Genomic DNA, 21,735 nt, shown 5'->3' with positions numbered 1-21,735 from the left:
AATTGTATCCGGCCGCTGTAGACACCCGGTAAGCATTCCATCGGACACCACTGGTATCTGCATTCTCAAGCGTCAACTTAATTTGGTGCCAGAAGGCCTGTTCCTTCAGCCACTTCTAAAACATGTGTATATTATCAGCAAGAGCATTACCACACCATGGGGAGTTGGGCTGTGATTGTTCATTAAATTTAGCAATTCTATGGTGCATGGTTGTATTAGTTTAAATCTACCATTTCTGGAGACATGCTTGACAAAGAGTAGTGCACTCTCCAATTGCTTAGCCCCTAATAAATGGCCTAGGTCCAATTTGCATGCCGGTTTAGTGTTTTGACTCCCTGGCACACAGGGCAGATGCAGTGCACCATACATGCGTGACACGGGTCTCCATCCATCCTCTAGCTCATATAGCAGCATCAACATTTTGTCAGGTTTGGGCTCCTGAACTTGATAAACTAGGTAATGAAAGATGAATAATCCTACCAATAGTCAATGCCCTCATGTGTGTACGGTATGCATCCACAAAACAAATTAAGATTATGCTTTTGTGGATCCATTCTGCAGCACAGTATCTAAATGTGTACTACACGTTTCACGATTATACAGCATCCAGCATTGAAGCGTGACCATTCCAGTAAACGCTATACATCACAACACGCCATCTATAGTTATTGGATTGGTCATTCTTCACTAGTGCAGCCAACACTGAATTGGCATCAACTGCACACGGCCACTGCACACTAGTGAGTGATGTTCAGGACCCCGTACACTGATATGGTTCCCAATCATTACTCCATTGTTCCGGTGTCCTGGTACATACTTTCTGCTGCCTCTTCTAGCTCCTTCTTCTTGGGGCGGAATAGTACTCGTGTGGGTATTTCGGGATGTGGGGCAGTAGCCGGAGTAGGCACATGTCGGGTTCATGTATCCCGTGGCTGGGCAAGTGGTAAGTGGGGAAAAGCCCTGTGTGCAGGGGCACAGACCCATTCCCCGGTGTTGTCACAGACATTGCATATAGGGTGTCCCCTTCAGTGTCCCGAGTCCCACTCCACCCCCACGCCCCCCATCAGGGTCTTCCACTTCCTCTATCATCTTCCATCGATCTAATCTCTTTTGAAGTTGTTTACACGTATACTGAGCAGTTAAAAAACAACCTCATGTGATCTAATATCCCTCTATCATGGCAGTATTCTGTAATTTCAGGTTTGTTTGCTGAAGGCAATGGAATCCTACGCTTGTCAGGGCTGAGGTAGCCATGTGGCATACTACTATCCGTGGCACTCCTTGACATGTTCAACAAGGCCATGAACAGGAGTAAAAGAATAGGTTGGATCCCAGACACAGATGAGAAAGGACACAGCTAAACAGATCCATAAACCCGTCATTGCCCTAAAATGTTGCCAACCTTCATGCCCTGGGAAGAATGTGCCCTGCAAGGCCATGGGATGAGGGCTGAGCGTCTTTGTACCATATGATCCCAAAGAAGGAGGGAACAGGCCTCCGACCCCCACGAGTCCCTATTCTAAGTTATGGCACCCAAATGCCCTAGCTTTAGGACCCCCTGAATTCCAAGGTACCAGCAAGCCACAGACCACTAATCATTAACCTGTTAGACACCCGATCAATCAAAAAGATCAGAAGGCAGCGCTTTCCTGCCTTCCCTTCTAGGTCACGTGATTTGTTCTGCAAGATGCAAGAAGGGATGACATTATAGCCCAGAACGAGGGTGGAAGACCTTGGGAAGATGCCGGCCTGTCCAGGAGCAAGTGAAGTATGTGAGTTAGTAGGACCTTGACTTTCCCGCTGGGCCCGTCTGCTTGTACCGGGTGCACTGTTACATAGAGATGTGTTTTTTTTAGTTTGCGGTATGATTGCCACTTGGCTGCCTTCTGACCGATGACTGCAGCATCATCCTGTTGGATGCATGGGTGAATTTGTGGGTGGGTGCGTCTGGATGGATGGATGGATGGAACCAATGGCCTGGCATCGCCTATGGAGCAGATAACCTATGTGTAGGGGCGCACCAACCAGCTGCACAGATTTCTACTGTATGTAATGTCACTGATGACGCTGTGCTGCTCGGGCAGAATTTGCCAGAAAGTTCAGCGGCAACAGAGTTCTTTGTTGGCGCTTTACATTTTCATGTGAAAATAAACTTCTCCTTGCAAGAGGTGTATTTGGCCTTTTTCCCTAGTGGGTTGTATTTTTTTCTGGTGCGCGTCTAGGGGCATTCCTACATTTGGTGACCCTGACTTGATGAGAGGCTTCCAGGCCGCTTCTCAAATGGGGTTGTGCCCACCTACAGCAACCATGCTAAAGCGCGCAAACTGCAGAGGTATGCAGGGGCCGTTTTTACACCATACCTGTGTGCTGTTTGGAGCGGGGCGCAGCTCCTGGGGAAAGTGCAGGCCCTTATTGGGACCCGTGACGGAGAAGCTCTCGTGAACACGCAGGTGTGAGTACACCCCTTGCGAGAGATAATCGGGGGTGGGGTGTGTGGAGAAGTGTGGTGTGCAGGAGGGAAGGAGGAGTTTGGTTAGGCCATGTGGCGAAATTTAGCTTTTTATTATTTTTTGGTCATTGAGTATTTTACGGAGGAAAAACGGGCGTGTACGGAGCCCTTCCGAGTGAGGGAAGATGATGGTGCCATTTGTTTTGTAATAAGGGGAGAAAGTAGGAGCTCCATCTAAGGGCTCATGGAGTGAGCACACTTACCACTAGCCCAGCCATGGGGATATATAAACCCGACATATGTGCCTGCTCTGGCTACTGCCCCGCCTCCCGAAATACCAACACGAGTACTATTCCGCCCCAGGACAGTAAGGTACAGGAGCTTGAAGAGGCATTGGAGGCTACGTGGGTAGAATTGGCTCGATTGAGGGCGACTCGTGAGGGAGGAGGAAAGTAGGTGAGTGGGGTTGAATGAATGGAGAGCAGGAGACCTTTTGTTTAGGTTAGGTAGTACGGCCATAAAGGATGTGCATATTGAGGAGAAGGGAGGTGGAGACGGTTGAGCGGGAAGCACAGGATACGGGATGGTGAGGTCCGACAAGGACGCAGTTCGAGAGCTGCGGGAAGACTAATGGGACACTGGATGAGATGGAGGAAGATTCACAGCATGGGCCGTAAATAAGGCAGCGGTTCGAAGGTTTGTGGGGCCCACAGTTAAGGAATAGGTTTGGTTTGGTGGCAGTAGCAAGGAAAAAGGAGTGTTGGACGTAAAGGGAAGAGTGCAGGTACCCAGATGCCATTGTTGCATAAAGGACTAAGCAGAACAGTGTCCTGGGCTCAAATGGATAAGAATCTGATCAAGCTGCTCACGCCCCTTACTTTCGGGGCTGGAAAATGGAGAACAGACAGCAGGGATTCCTTTAGCTGTGGGGGATATGAAAAATCTGCTTGTTGCAATAGTGGGGGGGTCAAGCTGGAGATGTGAGTTAAGGCAGGGTATCCAAGGGGTAAAGCCGGTTGATGATGCACACGATGGCACGCCCTATAGCAGTATCAGGGCGCAGGTGTGGGACGTGCTGCAGCGTACTTAACCAACACACCAGACTGGCAGTCTATCATGCAGTATACCATAGGAGATGAGGACCCAGCGCAATACATTAAGGTTCAGGAGATGTGACGTGCAGAGACAGGGGACCAGTGGGACCGATGTTTTGTCGTTAAAAGGTGTTTGCCCAAGGAAGTTCCAAAGGCGTTAGACAAAATAGTGGGCATTGAAGCAAAAGGGTGGGCTGAGATTCAAACGATAATACACCATTGTCGGAGAATAAAAGAGCGATAAAAGCAAACGGTCGAGAGACTGCAAGCTGAGGAAGCGAAACTGGTACAGAAAAAGAGAGCAGTTGAAGGGGTGGTATTAGTGAGTGTACAAACCGAAGTGGCGGAGCAGACCTCGGAAGTGAGGATAGCTGCATTTTGTCCAGGAGGAGGACCAGGACAATGGGGAGGTGGGCCTCAGTACCTCTATCCAGAGTTGCAGCAAGATGGAGGTCAGCAGCGCACGAGGGGCGGGTTCAGAGGGGGATTTGGAGGGATGGGACCTCGGAGCAGGTATGGGACCCTTGCAATGCTGGATCTGTGGGAAATGGGGACATGTTGCACGGGAGTGTAGGAGCAGGCAGGAGGCGGGATACAACCCATATAAGCACTATTGCCCACCAGCCCCAACCACAAGTAAAGCTCCCAAGGCCAACTTCCATACCCTATGAAATACATCAGGCCTACACTCCACTGCCACCGTGACCCCCAGGTGCACAAGTGCAACATCCACAAGTGACACAACCATTGATGCCCAACAGAATACCATGTTCAGGTGTAGTATGCCAATGACTGCGGTACCAAATGGCACCGTCGTGCCCTACCAAGGGGTGAGTGTGGTGGGAAACAACCCTTTCATGTTCCCTGGCACCAACACACATCCTTACTAGGACAGCCCACAGAACACTTGCGTGCCCAGTCCTGTCCATGACAGGCCACCCGACGAGGAACCCTTGCTGGGTGCTGAGATTGGTAACGGGCAGTTTGTCTTCATGGTTGACACAGGTGCCACTAAATCATGCATCGTTAAGCAAAACATGCCATTATCAGGTGAAACTCTTGACACGCAGAGCTTCTCGGGCGCTGTCGCCACAGTTCCCTACACAAAAGAAGTTGATATCAAAATAGGAGGAAAAATAGTGCGTACACCTCTGAAAAAGTTACCCCATACATTTGTTGGGTGGAGATCTGTTGAGTACGTTGAATATGAAAATCTCCTTCATGGACCAAGAAGTAGTGTGTGCCATCCCAGGCATATATGTCATAAGGGCAATGATCATCATACATGCAAAGGGGAGGAGAGGTAGTGGTTTGCGATATTCCTGTTGACCCGGGCATGTTTGTGTATGACATAACAGTGCTTCTGGAGGCATCGCCCCAAATTGGCAAAGCTTGTTGACTATACTGTCCCTGGATTTACAGGGTCGAGTGGTATCAGCTAAGAGGATTGTGGTAATTGGAACGGACTTGGAAGGGTGTGAATGGTGCACAGTGTTGTATACAGCCTACAATGCCTCTTAATGAAGTGACAGATGCAGATTTGTTTGAGGATCGACCAGATGGCAGTATTGTGCTAGCGATTTCTATCCTAGGCAACATTATGGTGCAGTATAGGAAAGTGCAATGTCTTTTGATGGCTCTCGTGGCCATGCCTCCATTCACTGAGACTGAGAGGCTCTGGACAACAAATGCCCATGATGTAGGGCTCTTACGAGTGTCCCCAGTTTGAATAACACTCAAGCCAGGCGTTGTGTTTCCCTGAATAAGGCAGTATCCTTTATCAAGAGAAGCAGAGGAGGGCTACGGGACACGATTGTTGCCCTACCAAACCAGGGGATAATTGTGCCATCTACCTCCACATGCAACACAGCCATATTCCTGATAAAAAAAAATTTAAAAAAGTAAAAGGGGAAATTTGGAGACTGATCAGGATTTGCTCCCTCTTAATGACATTGTACAGGCAGATTTTTCAGTGGTCCCGAACCCTGCGACAATCCTTTTGTAACATCCCCAAAGAGGAAACCCGCTTTGTAGATCTCAAAAGGGCGATATTTTCTGTTCCTTTGCACCGACTCGCAATATCTGTTTACGCATGGGGTGGAGGGCGTGCTTCGAACATACCAGGCTGCCTCAAGGGTACTGTAAATCCGCCAGCATTTTCCAACCGGATATTGCATGCCGATTTAGGCAATATTCAGGTGCCTAGTACCGTCATTCATCAGTGTGTTGATGATTTTCAAGTGTGCAGTATTAGCGAGCACCTGTGCTGAAAAGGCTCCATAACACTCCTACAGCTTTTGGCCCGCAGGGGATTCAAGGTTGATGAGGCCAAATTACAGTACTGCCTCCAGGAGGTGCTCTACTTGGGTCAGTTGATTATTGTGAATTGCAAAAGAATCATCCCATATTGCATCGCCTGTGTGTGACTACCCCACAGCCCAAAACAGTTAAGGAAATGCAAACGTTCTTGGGACTCTGCAATTATTGCAGGGCATGGATAGTTGACTATGCAGTATATACCAGGCCCCTTCTACAGGCCCCCAAGAAAGCACAAAAGGGGGACAACAAAATAGTGTGGATGGAAGACCTGCAAACACATTTCAATGACCTCAAAGAAGGTTATATTAACAGCACCGGTGTTAGCCACCCCAAACTATATGCAAGAGTTCTATTTATTTTCCCAATCCAATGGGCAATTGATGACTAGGGTGCTCACACAAGAGTACAATGGCCCACAAGCCATTTGTCTATTACAGTGCTATACTAAATTCAGTGATGCATGGCCGATTTGCATGTGAACAAGCACTTGCCGCTGCATTTGCCATTGAGAAATGTTTGACTATCATTATGGGATGCTCCGTAACATTGTACATCTAGCATGCAGTTTTAACCATTCTAGAACACTCCAAATCCACACTGACCATGCAACGAGCATCTGAATACGAGATTATTTTGTCAAGCCCAAACATTCACATTGTACGATGCAAAACTGTTAGCCCAGCCACCTTTTGAACAGAAATGTGTTTTGACAAGGACTTGGCAAACCACGAATCTGTATGTTTTGAGGGGGGTATGACATCCCAAAAGCACATGACAAACCTCTCAAGGGCGGGGGCGGTGTCTTCATTGACTGGTCAGCAGCAATCGACCAGGACACACGCTTACGGCATACTGGTGCAGCTGTTGTCCGGCTAGTGGATGGGGAATACGAAACACTAGTGCAGAAGCGATTGTCAGTGCACTTTCCGGCTTAAACTGCTGAGCTCATGGCGCTTATTGACGTGCTACAAATATCCCAGGGGTGCCACGTGACCATTTATTCCGATTCAGCATATGTCACCACCACAGTGCATGCAGGCATTGCACAGTGGAAGAGGAGAGGTTTCAGGAGAGTAGGCGGATCTCCAGGTCAACATGCTGCATTATTGGATGGGCTTATTCAAGCACTTTCCGAGCCATCTGTAGTGGCAGTCGTCAAATGCACCTCCCACACTAATAACACAGATGAGTTCTCACTCAGTAACGCTGCCACAGATGCAGCGGCAAAACAGCAGCTTATTTTACAGTGCCCCAAATATCAGAGTATCCTGTGCTAGCACCCTCCACTGAGCAATTGCCAGCACCTTACAATGCCTTACCAATTGCACAGCTGATTGAGTTATAGGGTTGAGCACCACAAGAAGAGAAAGGGCTTTGGGTGAAAAGAGGGTGTACAGTCCCCGACTGATTTGTTATGGAGGCAAGAGATCACTAGGAAAGCGAATTACTGGTCGCATTTGATCAGTTACACCATCATCACATGTTTCCAAACCGCAAATTGCAGTAGGTATACAGGAAGACTGGTTTGTCCCAAACCTACAGGAAAATGTGACTAACATGGCTTTACATTGCACTACGAGTCCGTTATAAAACAGGCTGTACACTAAGAACTATTGGAGGCACCCTGTCCGACTGGGCCGTGCCACGAACTGCATATTGATTATGCGGACATCGGCGAAAGGTGCAGTGAATCTCGTTACCTTATTGTGGTAGTGTCCCTTCTCACAAGGGGTGGAGGCGGGACCTTGCACACATCCAGATGGTAGTGCGCTGCAAAAACTTTAGTACAAGGTTTTTCCTCGACGGGGCATGTGCAATGTATTAAGGTCAGAAGACGTTTCGGCATTACTGGGCATCAGGCATCGGATGTGCACCATTTACCACCCCCAGGCCAACAAGGCTTTAGAAAAGCTAAATGGCAAATTAAGAGCAAGTTGCCGACTGTGCACCGCGTTAAAGAGAAATTGGGTGCACTGTTTGCCACTTGCGTTGTTCAGTTGCGCACACAGTCTAGCAAGGACCACCAGGTGGCAACGGGGCACTACATGCACACCCCGCTCTCCCCTGTTTGACGAGCGTCAAACGCTCATAAGGTAGTGTCGCTCTTGGGGGAGCAATTTGTCATCCGTGTCGAAGGCAATAAAATGTCTCCCAACAGATTGCGACTTCCTCGGACAGAGGAAGCAACCAGCGGCGCAAAGAAAACACACCAGCAATGTCACCCTCTTTGTCATTGTTCCCCGGTAATTGGATATACATTAAATTTCGGCCACCGGTGGAAGCAACACAAATATAATGGTCCTTTTCAGGTCATTTACGCCACTGCTCTTGCTGTTAAAGTGAAGGTGCTATGTTACTGGCTGCACCTCTCTGATGTCCGCAAATCATTGCTGCCCCAGCATGCACCTGAACATTAAATTGCCCCATATCCACAGCACCCAAACCCATCCTCCATTTTATATAGCCTGTGCAATTCTTTTGCAACAAACTAATATTACCCAATACCACTGCAAAAAACTGCTATGCATTCTATTTTGCACAGGGACTCTAACCGTCCCCCATACTCTATCGTATCTGTCCCCTCCCCCCCTTTTCTCCCTCCCTCTTTTTTCCCCTCCCCCTCCCCTTCTCCCTTTTTATTTCTTATGTTTTAATAAGATTGCTTTCCAGAAGGACTTTACTGGCTCTAATAGTTCCATTTATACTAGGAAAAGTAACTTGTATGATTAAATGTCTTCATATTGAAACATTTTATGAAGAATGCACTTTTTTATAATGAAAAATATAACACATTTGTGGGGTGGGGGATCCTCCCCAAATCCTGATTTCCCACCCCTAAAACCCACCTGAACCGTTTCCCCACAAGATTTAACCCTTTACCCCACCCCTAAGTGCATTCTTCATAAAATGTTTAGTTCTAAAAGATTCAATATATGTTCATTCTTTTATAACGTTTTCGTTATAAAGACTGCATACGGTCTATGTTTTCTTATCCTTATTTAAGCGTACTGCATTATATTGCTGGACTGTTTGCAATGCGTATGTTTGGATTAGGTATATATTTAGGATTTATTTTTAAATGGAGAGGGCATATAAAATAGGGGGGTATAGAAACAAATGCTGCTATTAATGGTTCTATTAAGGATCTAAATTCGACCAAAAGTACAAACATATGTGTTCCCATTTCCTTTAACGCTCCACTGTAGCCACAGATCTGCATGTTGATGATCAAGTGAAAAGTGGGAATACTATTGATGACTATTATTTCCTACAAGACCCCTTCTGATCTGACTTGGTCCTTTGCAAATGTATATAGCCTAGTTCTAGCACATAAAAAGAGGCATTTTAGGGAGTACAAGTATGACGAATACCGCGGGCTTGGCCTAGATACAATAGAGGATATGCATCATCCAGAATTCTCAATTATTTGGTACACCAACATGAGCTCGGTGTGGAAGAGAATGGTGAATGAAAGTTATGTTTGTTCATTGATACCACACACATCGGGAACACCCAAGGTGTTAATATCACAAGAATTACCAAATTGTAGCAGCTCCATGCCTAGTTGATCTGGCACTGTGTAGGCTGTGAGGCACCTTATAGTGCAGAGTGTGCAATTAGAAACCATGGATCCTGACCAGCTGCAATGCACAAAATCCTAAAAGCATCCAGTGTGTGCGGAGGCCATACCTGAATTTATGAGGAGTAAAGTACGCGGTCAGCAGATGGCAAGAAACATCAGTGAGTTGCGCAGCAGGAGGGCTTCTGGGATTCGGAGATTAAGTGTTGGCCCAAATGAATAAAGCATGTGCAGCGTTCTAGAACGAACATATCGCAAAACTAACATGGATTGAAGCAATGGAGAAGCCCATAAAAGTCCAACAGCAAGAGACTGATGAACTGTGTTTTTACAATAAAGGAACGGTTTTCGTAAGGACCAACCAAAGATGCAATAAAACATTATTCATTCCAGACCTCAAAAAAGGCACAGCAGCATTAATGGACTACTACTGGGTGTGTGAACAGCAGGCATTCTTGCACCTCCCGCCATCATGAAGGGGCTACTGCTCGCTGGCCATGTTGCACTCGGCGCTTCTCATCTCTGAAGACCACCCTGCTTTGGGGTTGAAGAACTTGCTTGCCCCAACCCTAGCTCCAGCAATAAGAGTCCACTGTTGCAGCCCGCCAGCTTCCGTATATTACGCGAAAAAGAAAAGAACACCAGGTTGCGCTGGAAAAGATCAAATTGCCTGTCTCAAGACTCCTCTGAATTAATACCCAGTGAATATAGACTGCTCAGCAAAGAAGAAACCTTTTTCGCACTTCTACTATTGCCTGAGGTTCAGACTGTTACAAATGCCAAGTGGCTCGAAATTGTGTGATTGGAGGTCGTACAGCTGGCAAATGATATGGAACAAGGCCTCAACGCAATTAAGGTTGAGATGCGTGCCATAGGGTTGTTGACCCTCCAGAACAGATATATGCTTGACCTGCTCACGGAAATGGAAGGAAGGGTTTGCTGCAAAATTGGTGATTCCTGCTGCACTTTCAGATCACGCATGCAAACCGAAGCTGGCATACAGCAGGGGGATTGGTTTGGCAACCTTTTCTCTTGGGCACCATCCTGGATGGGGGCCACCCTGAAGATTCTGATGCCAGTCATCGTGTTCATGATGGTCCTTTTTTGCACCCGTCAGCTGGGACTCCGATGTTGTGCCAAAGCTGTACCTAGCAGTGCCATGATGGTTTCAATTGGGGTATCGGATGCACTGTGCGGTACAAAAGACTGCTATTGAAACAGATGATCCAAACAAACCAGGAATGGTAGTGATAGAGCAACGCTTACATTCTTCCTGCACGATCACTACACCCCCACCTGACCCCGAGCATTATACAGAGCATTGGGTTGATTTTAGCAGGAGTGTGTGTGTGTGTGTGTGTGTGTGTGTGTGTGTGTGTATGTGTAATCTTCCATTCATGGAAATCTAATGAATGGTTGTCACCCGGATATGTATTAGCTTATAACTGGGTTTCAACCATCATCCCTGTGATATGTAAGAACGAAGCACTTAACGCATGGGCTCGTATGTATATGTAGACATTGCATGGACTGTTAACTATTTGTAATGTGCAACTGTTTAATTCTTGGTTAAAGGTTCATTGCTAATTTTATGTGCAAACATGGCCAACTGCTTTTGCATGTTCTGGGAGTCACATTAACATGATGTAAACACAAAGAAAGGACTATGCGTTCTATTATGACCATAGAGAACAGTCATTGTATATAGAGCGCTATCCACATTGTGTGCATTGAATGTGATCAAGCAACAGGTTTGATGCGAAATGTTTATTACAAGCTTTTTATCTCTGCTGAGGGATCCATTAATAAAGGAGTGCGCCACTGAAGGTTTTGATTTCTGCATTTTTTGACATATTTGGAGGTGGGGGTATCTGCAACATATTTTTGCACATGACTGTTTTTGTTATAGATCTTGTACCCCTGAGGAGTATGCCCAATCTGGCCAGAGTTTGGGTCCTGTATGTTGCACGGGTTCCAAAGGAGGGATCACCACATTATATAGAGGCTGGAGGAGGAACGCCAACGAGGGACGAATATAGGTGGGCTTATTGGGGACTTTCTTAATGTAGAATTAAGACACTTTCTTCCTGCACCCCAAGCGCTTCAGAATAAGGCAAAGGCCGCCACAGGTACTGTGACCCTGAGCTATGCCCCCTCACCAGGCTAATATTAATCCTAAGCGATGAAGGCCCCAGCTGAGGTCTGTAAGGGTATTGGCACATAATGCTAGTAGTAATACATTGGTGGTCAAGTAAAAGTTTTACTTAATAGAGAGTAAAGTAAATGGAGAAACTCAGTAATTTAAATGTGGTTTCATTTTGCAGTGTTTTAAATAAGTTTGTCTTCGTTAGTTTAGGATTTTAATTGCAACTTAATTAAAATGGAGTGGGTTTAACATCCATTAGGCATCATGTAAAAGTAAATGGTTTATCTATAAGAAAGTGAAGCATATTTCCATGTGTTTAGCTTTCTCTGGTGTTAAACATGACGTTGCAGCAGAAAAATGTGCCAGCTCCCCCACACACAAAGGAAGGGTCTTGTTTAAAGAATCTTTGCCACGAAATTGCATTGTGGCATTTCCACGTCTGCTATTGAAGTTAGAATGTTAAGAATACAGCCAATACCAGTAGTTCTTGACTGCGCTCTGAACATTCTGATTGGTTAAGGGGAAGTCAATAACTATCTCTGTGCTAATATACTATTCAGTTTTTGCGACATCAGACCTTGTGTAAAGACCAGCATTGTGAGAATGCTAGTGCCACCACAGTGTGCATTTTTGTACTACTGGGGCTAATGGAGTGCACGTGTTTTTTTTTGTTTTTTTTTTTTTTTTTTTTTTATTTTTTTTTCTGGGGCTTCCACCAAGACAAATCCTGCTGCGGTGCTAGTTGAAACCAGCTGTTCTACTGGCACGAAAACAAACGCAAATCTGATCACTGCCCCAGCATCCAGACCACCGTGAGCCAGTCACAGCTCAGGCGTTTCAACAGGCATGTGTCATGAAGACCCACCCCAAATGATGTTCTGACAAGAAGCCTTTCCAAGACTTGCCTCCTTGCAGTCGGCACCTGGCTGCCCAGCCCACAAGTTAATGGCAGGCACAGACTGGCATGGTCTTTACTGCAGCTTCCACCGTTGGCTGCAGCCTCTCTGCCAGTCGTGGCTCTAGGGCACCATGGGTAGCACTGGCAGCCCTTCTTTCCGGCATTAGCAAGTGATGGTAAAACCTACCCGAAAAACAATCTAAATCCAGACAATGATGGGTTAAGTGACCATAATGAAAATTGCCCATGGCAGGGGGCCTGACTGAAACTGGAAATATCTGCTTAGTGTATGCAGTAGAGACTGGCAATATGATGGGTATCAAGTACATGGGTTTATTGGTGATCAGCAGTGATGTGCTTAATAGTCCTACTGAGCATCAGAAGACCTATACCACATTTTAAAGTGTGAATGTTCTTTGATTGCGGAACTTTAGTAAACCTCTGATCATTAAAACGTTACCTCCCTCCCCCACACCAATATTCTACCAGGAATTGTCTTCAGGTCAACCCACATAGCCTGATTTTTATGGGGGGGGAGGCAGGTTTGAGATATTACAAAATTAATAAAAACGACCTCCGCAGGCTTGAGAATGCCAGTGCTCCAGCTGAGATTCGGGAGTATTTTACTGCCCAATTTGTTTTTAAAGTGGGAGCCAAATGATTTTTTTAGGCAGTGAAAATGTCAGTCTAATTCCCAATTAGAGTATCTGATCAACAAGTAAACATGTTTTAACTGGGGAAAAGGAAATGTTTTTGTAAAATGATTTCTTTGCACCTTCATACATATTAAAAGATGCGTTTACTTCTGATCGCTGCGTCCATTACTGGTGCAAACCTATCCATGCACCTGTGTTGGTGAAGGCAGGGAGACCATGTTCTGTGCGTCCATTTCCTATTTTTTAGTTGCAAGTATTTTTACTCCCTAATAATATTTTTGGGCATTATTTTGCCTATGTTGAGGGCGTAAACATCGCTGATACACTCCTTATCTTTAGGGATGGGTAATGCATTCTCTGTGAAACGTGCCTCACCTAATCCTCTTCTCGGGCTTTTTAGTATTACATATTTATTTTTGAATCCCAAGCAACACTTTGTATTTTGTCAGCAAATGGTTTGTTTACCTCTACAGTTTAATGCAGCCTTCCCACTCCAAGTGGGCACTGAGGCACTCGCATGTTGTACAGTATAATGAAATATGGCGCATAACGCAAATTTAGTCTTAAAGGCAAAAGTAAAGCCAACAAGATTGTCTTCTGTTCTGCAAAATGCAGTATAATGGTAGGTCCAGTGGATTCAGTGATGGGAGGCAAGGATAAATGGATGTGTTTTCAAAGCTGTAGAAAAGCCCATCAAAGCTGCAGTGTGCAGAGGAAATTCTAAAGGCATGGAGCTGATGTTGGGGAAATGTGCCTTTTTAAATTTGGCACATCGAAATGCACTAGATGTTTACTGCACAGAGACCCGCCCAACCTCAAATGATGATCAGCCAAAGAAGAGCTGCAGTAGGACACATGCATTGTAAGTAGGTAACACCTCATGAACTGAATCCTATACTTTAAAGGTAAGGTATTGTGTTGAATGCCTTTGCATTCACTATCAACCTTACAGATGTGTGAAAAATGCAGTGTGGTCAAAGAAACAGTCCATAAAGGCATGTATTTCTGCTGTTGCTGTCCAACCTTGAAATGAGATCCGAGGGGACAATCGCAAAAGTAGAAAGAAATATGTTATTTATAATAAGATGTGATCAGGTAGAGAACTAAACCACACATCAGGACTACTCAATGTATTTATTGTGATTCTGGTTGAAACCAGTCAACCTTGCACAAACTATAAAAACATTCACAACAGTTATTACAATGTATATCCAATGTATGAACTTTAAGCATACACAAAATAGGACTAAACGGAGTAGAATAGTAAAAGAAGCAAAAAGACATAGAAAGACATACAATAAAATCAAAAATTTGCACCACATTATTACAAGGAAGTTGTCTGTCACTTTTAAAATCGCTCTAAAATGCATCCATGTAAATACAGAATCTAGAATACCTAAAACCTTGTACCACGGCGATAATTGATATACGCAATGTCCCTAAATAAAAAACGCATACAAAGTCGCATGCCAATCACATATTTCATTTCAATATTATCAACCATAGCTCCCCTCTGTGCAAATACACAATGGAGAAACCAATACAGGCAGACGGATGTATAGTTACCACACTGTAGCCTGTAATAATCGCAGATGTTTTTAACACTGCAGGTGGTCTCCACGCCCCTCTGTAGACGTACGCAACAGGGAAGTGAGCAAATGGAAGGCTGCAGTGTGTTACAGAACAGTTTGCTTTAATACGGGTGCTTCACCTACAGCTCTGATGATGGCTTAGGGCATCAATGGTCACTCTAAAAGGCTGATCAGATCTAAACGTTTCATAAGGGAAAGCACACCCTTGACTCATGTCAAGACTATGATCAAACATTCAGTTTCTCTGGGTGTAGAGCTTGGGGTAACCGTGAGGCATTTGGTCTTGAATGGAACAGAGTTAGTCCCTGGGGTGGTGGATCTCTGCAACTGACACCTTCTTTTCTTTTAAATGTAGTTGTTACATCTTTGTACTCCTGGATGGACACACTGGAATCCAGCAGCCGTTGACCCAGTGACTCCTGTAGATCAGTGCTGGCTGTCAACCAAGCAGGGTTCTCCCCAGAGAATATGTTTTCTTTGAACAATGGGCACATAGCCAGACGACTTGCATTCGGTTATGCAGGGCAACTACTGACAAAATCCAATAGATGAAAATCACCAACAGTGCCCAGGAGCGTTTCCCAACACATTTTCATGATGTCTGCCTGCACAATATATGCCAGTATAAAAACCTGCTCACCCTTGCTGTGGCCAAATCATATCCATGCAGGCAGCACCAATATTCCCAAATAAGAAAATAGTGCAGTTTGTTTTGCACATAATACTACTGTTGACCTGGCATTAAAAATGCAATGTCAAAATAAAAAGAATTCAAGTTTCTGCACGGAAGTAGGCCAGTCTTGGCACGCAGTGACACTTACCATGCTTGCTTTACCATTGATTCCCAGCACAAAATGCCATGCCACAGTAAGAAATCTTTCCGAGACTGGGTGCAGCAACATATGCAAGTCTAGCCACGTCATGTTATCATACATATCCAGAAAAAGGCCATGCCATAGTAAGAAAACATGATCTTCCTGACTGCGCACACTGCATGCAGCCAGCAAGAACAGGTTTTCTTACCTTGGTGTATTGCATGTCCCTCCAAGCCCAAACCTTTACGCACCCCCCCCCGGTCACCCTCGGCTAGAGAAGGAGACTGACACCCCCGCCCAAACCACAGACACGCGCCCATACATCTTCTTTTAATCATTCACACGGCACCCACAAGAACACCTACTCACACAGACGCGCCCATTCCGGAATGCTTGCAAGTTCCATGTAAAATAAGAAAAGTGTCACTGTGATGGAATGACGCTACTGATTTTATATACGCAAGCACAGAATAAGAAGGGTGTCTTTGCACTCTTTTTTTGTTTACATGGAGAGCAGAATCAGGTCCTCATATACAGGTCCGTTTCTTGGCCGGGCGAAGCGGGCAGCTACCCGGGGCGCAATTGCCCCGGTCCCTGGAGCGGATGAAATCCCCCAGTTTGTGGTGCCTCATGATTGCCGTGGGCAGAGTTCAGCAGCACACTAGCGCCATAGCAGGTGCTGCCGCTGCCTCTTCTGACTGTAATGTCACGTAGTAAGCAGGTAGTACGTGACATTACAGAAGTCAGAGGCTCCCTCTGATCACATTCACGTCACTAGGGGTGGGGGCACAAAAGGGCGCCTCTCCTGATGGCCATCCGCCTTTGGAATCCTGCAGGACTCACACGGTGGAACAAAGACGGCTGCTTTCGGTTCTGCGTTCCTGGCCTCCCGGATCTTGCCAAGCAAGAAGATCCCCGACTCGGCACCAGAAAGATGATCGGTGCAGCCCAATGTTTCTTTCAACTCCCAAAGAATGCCGAACGCTATGCACAGTTTAACTGTGCATAGCGTTCAGCAGTTTTTCGGACGTATTTCATGCTTTATTTACTCAAGACAATTTTGCTAAGCCCCTTCTGTTTTTATTGTGGCTGTTCCGTGCCACTGTAAACCCTGCCGATGTAGCTCCATTAAGCTCGGTGAAAACATCGCATATGTTTACAAAAAAAAGTCCACGTGTTTCCCAAGTGAAAAAGAGACTTGACAGCCGTATCAACCTCTGCCCAAGTCTCTCCAAATTCTTTCTTGCAGCCTTCGAACGAAGCAACCTCTCCCTCGAAAAACTGCAAAAATGCTCTCAAATTTTTAAAAATGGAACTTGAGGAAACCGGTCATGATTTGTGCAGCTCAAAAGTTGCTTAACGCACTGTAAATCAATATCAGTCTTCCGCACCATCCCTGCCAATCCTTTCTGGCATTATGCATTAACACTGACAGCACACAGGATGGCTTTGCACAGTTGTACTTTCCTCGGTAATGTTCACTGATGAGCACCGTGGTGCACCTGCACTCCCTGTTCCCCCTTCAATCATACAGGGCAGAGTACAGCAAGCCATGAGCAGGGGTGTCTGGAAATGTCTGGGGGCCTCCATGGCTGACATCCGGGGTACACTCTCTGCCTACTGTACCTCAGCAATAGCAGTGCACTCATGTGGCGCAGTTGAAGGTTTTCAAATGCAAAGGGCAGTGGGAAAACAGAAGCTGCATTTACATATTTATATCCCCAGTGTAAATGTTATCGCACCCTTGACCGTTTAGAAGGACAAGACTTGCCTTATAAAGTAATATATTGGGTTCCACAGAATTCATAACATTTTTAACATCATCCATTCTGGAGTAGAGTTTCCTAGATTAACACAATGCTAACAGCTTTGGCTAAACCAAGGTTTTTTTTTGGCTTTTGTGGAGACTTGTGGAATCCATATTTCCAGGCACTGTGAAATAACAGACCCACACCGAGATCAGGATGCATGTTTATTCTGCCCGGATGTACACTTGTAGAAGTGTAGTGCATACGTATCAGCACAGAAAACGCTGGCCCATCCACACATCAGGCCAGCTTTCTCCAACTGTGTATGGCCCTCAATGGAGCATGCAATTGCAGCATTGTTCACACAATTTTGCAGCTGCAAACACGTGCGAGTAGCATGCAGTTCTGCGATGTTAAAAACGGCTGAACTAAGGTGCACTACATTGTGTGAGGTCAATTGTTAGTCTAACACACTTTGTTATGGACTGGGCTACCTGGGTGTCATTTGTTTAGCAGTAATTTATTGACTTTGGGTAGGAGTTCCTTAATGGTGTAGTTTGGGAGTGGCGCGCAGGGAGTGGCGTGCAGGATGCGGTGGAGGAGGCGCGCGGGGCAGGGTGGGAGTGGCGCGTGGGCCGGGGGCACATTCCTAGTGTTTCGCCCTAGGCACCAAATGGACTAGAAACTGCCCTGCTCATATACACACTCCTGCACCTTCTTTCGTCATTCACTCTGCACCCACCAGGACACTTACGCAGAGGCACTCTGTCACACATGCAACCTTTACATTTCAAATCAATTTCTCTCTCACACAGACTTGCACAGATTTTTTTCTTTTATTTTAAAAGCTTCCCTGGCCAGCCGCAGGTCTCTTCTCTTGGACTTCACTCTTTCTCCAGATGTCATCACGTTGGGGGTGGGTCGAAGGGAAGAGGGTCCAGAGACTCCCTTCACCCCTCCTCCTGACTATTCTTGTATGCGGTGGAGGGCGGGGTCAGCATTCTGACCCCGCCCCGGCCTGAGACTGACAGGCATTGGGAGGTGCCAAGAGCCCTTCAGCATGCCTCATTCGCTGGATTTTCCAGCGCCTAGGAGGATCTTGAAGGGCATGACGTCGCCCATGGTTTCCCACCTGTCTTTCACAGAGCTCTACATGAGTGAAGACGGGCTTTTTTTTTTTTTTTTTTTTTTTTTTTTCTTTCTTTCTTTCTTTCCGGCCATCGCCCATGAAATGTGCTGTCCAGGGCACAAGGGACACTACTAGTCTTTGCCTTTGTAAAGAATTAAATGTTGAAATCGCTCGCTCCATAAGTTTATTTTCCTTGGTTTTTTTGTGTGCGCTGGTTTTCTGGCCTGAAGGGTTAAAAAAAAAGTGCGTGGGGCCCTGCAGTAGCACCCCATGGGTGAGCCCCCCCCCCCCACTGCTGTAGATGTGAATAATATGGGAGGCAGCATCGATCCCGTGGCACGATCCAAGGTATGTGAAGGAGGCAGCTTGCAGGCTCCAACCTGAGATTGAGAGGCAGTCAAAGTTGTCAGCCAGTGCTGGGCACCCCCTCCTAGGCCCATGCCTATTGATCGACCATGTCTTATGCTGCAGTGAGATGCAAGAGCAAAAGGGCATCACGTCCTTGTTCGTAAAGAGTATTTTGCACCACCCGATTGCCGAATCATGTGAAGCGGATGAGCTGGTATTTACATAGCCTGTGATGACAAGTGAGGGGGTGGTGAACCTCTAGCCACGTGGCTTGGATGGGGAGACTAGAAGTGGGGCACACGTTGGCAACCTCAGATGGGTTAAGTAGCCACTTCTTGAGCAGTGAAAGGCTCTAGGCAATTGCAGTCCAGTGTAAGCTTTCTAAGCCTTGTGGAGGTCCATGGGCTGTGAAGATTTGCTCTCGTTTGCGTATTCCGGTGCTAGGCAAATGGAGGCTTGCATATTCAGCCGCAGGTTTCCAGATCAGTGTGGTACCAGAGCTAGGACAGATTGGCAGGAGGTGGGCAGGTGCTAGGCATTATGCAGTGCAACTTGAGAGCCAGACTGGAGTAGTTGCCAACTGTTTGCAGAGGTGAAACTGCTGTTCTGCAACGGATACTGGAATCGTCTGCATTTTATGTTGCCTTCGGCTTTTCTGTGGGTGCTGCTCTAAATACATGTTTACTTTTGCAGCTTGTTCCTAGATCTTCCAGCAATGTTGTGTAAAAGAAACGCACACCTCCCATTTGGGTTAGGCCTTGTTGGAAATCCTTTATTTCAGTTGCCAAAGCGCTGCGGGTTACTTGCCCCACATGGGCCAGCTTTCTCCCCCCTCCCACTCCCCCTCCATGCTCACATTTGGAGACTTCAGTGGTAAATGCAAGAACATACTGGAAAACCTAGCGACAATCCGTGAGGCAGTGCAAAGTGAAGGCATTACATTTTCAGTTGGTGAAGATTCGAGGCTGAGGGCTTCATTAGTATAGAGAATCTTTGTTTATAGCTGTGGTGGGGTGTATCCGGTTAATGTCATGCATCGTTGCGCTTTGAAGTATGATAATGCCAGCCAGCAAACACCAGTATTAAGAAATGCACTCCTTAACAATTCTCAAGCAAAAGCTGTTCTCCTTGATACACTTGTTAGCACAGCAGTTTAGCTGCGGTAAGTAAACGGGCGAAAGGTTCCACAGTGATTTCTTGCAACAAAATCAGACCGTATCCTAACTCCGCAACCCAACTAACCCACTCCACCTCTGCTCCTGTTACCCCCATATCTGTGGACCCGCGTAAGCAGACCTTTCTGGAATGCAATCCACACCTCCTACAAACGAAAGGTTGCATTGCATGGTCGAGTCCGATGGCTGTTTCCATTTAGGTCCCCCAAGTACCGCGTGGTGGTTGATGATGTAAAGCCCCTCCTGGGCTCGTGCACCGTAACGGGTGGTGTACACCCGACAGATACCATGTGATTATGTTAATAAAGAGGCGAGTGGTGCTCCCGTTCACCAGTCTTAGGCCACCATGGCTCCTGCCTGCAGCATGTTATTGCAGCGGGTGCCAGTGCTGGGTAGTCAGGCAGAGGCCCTGCCTACAGAGCCTGTCGCACTGAGTGACAGGCCCCCGGCAATATAACAGTTGACTTCAGCATATTTGTCAGCAGGTGAGGGGTGTAGATAATGCACCCAGCCCTCAACTCTTCCTTTTCCCTGAGGGAGGTACTCGTTGGTTAGAACAGATTCAGTGCCGTTCCAGATGCAGAGCTCCCACCCGGGGCTCTGCATTGGGATGAACGGCAACATGGTGTCTAGCTGCTCAATGGAGGCTTCAGGCCTCGCTTCGGGAGGAGGAGCGCCGGGCACGATCGTTGTCCTCACTATCCGCTCCGCCGCCGCATCTGATTCTTTTCCTGGTCTTTTTGCGCGAGTCCTCGCAAGTGCACCAGCCAAAATGTTTTCAGGTCTTTTCTGAAACGTCTACGCTTGTAAAACCGGGCTGTGCACATAACGTGACAGGAGTCCTGTTATTACTCGACAGCAGTAGCCTTTGGGGTGTCGGGATTCCAGGAAGGCCTTTATCTTCCCTGTTAACTGCGGATCCAGCAGGAAGGGAATGTGTTTGCAATTAGTTTACCACTGGCATCTGGAATGAGTAGTGGGTCTTAATGACTGGGGTGGGGCGCAGTGAGAGCTTCATAAAGTGTGTGTGTTTCTGGTGGGGAGGCCCGCCCGCCTGAACGAACACTTCTTGGTCTGTTTGTAACTCTCTGCAGAATTCACTTCAGTGAACATTTCGTCCTGCTTGGACATGAGGTGTAAGGGCCACGCCCCCTAACCCTGCCGTGGTATTCCATATGTATTTATAAGAAATTAAAGTGCTTCTTAAACCATGGTTTATCTTGTGAAATAAGTTAAATATAGACAAATGTTTAGTGTTACTACATGTTTGGGTTATTGAGAGGGGGACTCCTCCGTATTCACTTGCTGGAATTTGCCCATTGTGGGCATCGCTGGGCCGTCTTGGCCTCTGTGTGTTTCTCATAATCTGTTACAAAACATTGATGAGCACTTTTCTGTTTCTCTGCAGGACCAGCAGGAAAAGGCCATCCAGGAAGGCAAGCTCACGCGCCGCTTCCAGCTGTCCTACTGAGTTCTGCTAGCACCTAGCCACAGGAAGATTCTCTGTGCATAGCGTGGCTATGGCAACGGAAGTCCTTATAACAAGCATCTATAAAATTAATATTATTTATGTAACACGGCTCTGTCTTTCTTGACTCTTGGGCATTTGTCATTAATCTGCATGTAATAATGGTTTGCCTCACCTACTGTGCATGGAAAAACCTAACGGTATTATCGAGTTCAGGAAAGGGCTATGTCACTGGTACAGTCCATGCACAGAAATGCCAACGCTTTGTTTTTTTGTTTAATACATTGGAATCTTGCTGAATAAGAGTGATGCGCTCTG

General features: G+C 46.4%; 1 protein-coding gene across 1 annotated transcript in view; it reads left to right on the top strand.

Moving 5' to 3' along the window:
• Positions 1 to 21,524, top strand: part of NDUFB4 (NADH:ubiquinone oxidoreductase subunit B4) — a 58,702-nt gene extending 37,178 nt beyond the window's left edge. Inside the window, exon 3 of the mRNA XM_069635842.1 lies at positions 21,358 to 21,524. Coding sequence (XP_069491943.1) covers positions 21,358 to 21,420 — 63 coding nt within the window. The 3' untranslated portion in view covers positions 21,421 to 21,524. The remainder of the gene's footprint in view (positions 1 to 21,357) is intronic.
• Positions 21,525 to 21,735: the final 211 nt, after the last annotated feature.

The sequence above is a fragment of the Ambystoma mexicanum genome, chromosome 7p (assembly GCF_040938575.1).
Source record: "Ambystoma mexicanum isolate Mex_15411 chromosome 7p, UKY_AmexF1_1, whole genome shotgun sequence".
Classification (NCBI taxonomy): domain Eukaryota; kingdom Metazoa; phylum Chordata; class Amphibia; order Caudata; family Ambystomatidae; genus Ambystoma; species Ambystoma mexicanum.
The sequence above is the reverse complement of the archived record's forward strand: the minus strand, read 5'-3'. Positions and strand labels throughout refer to the sequence as shown.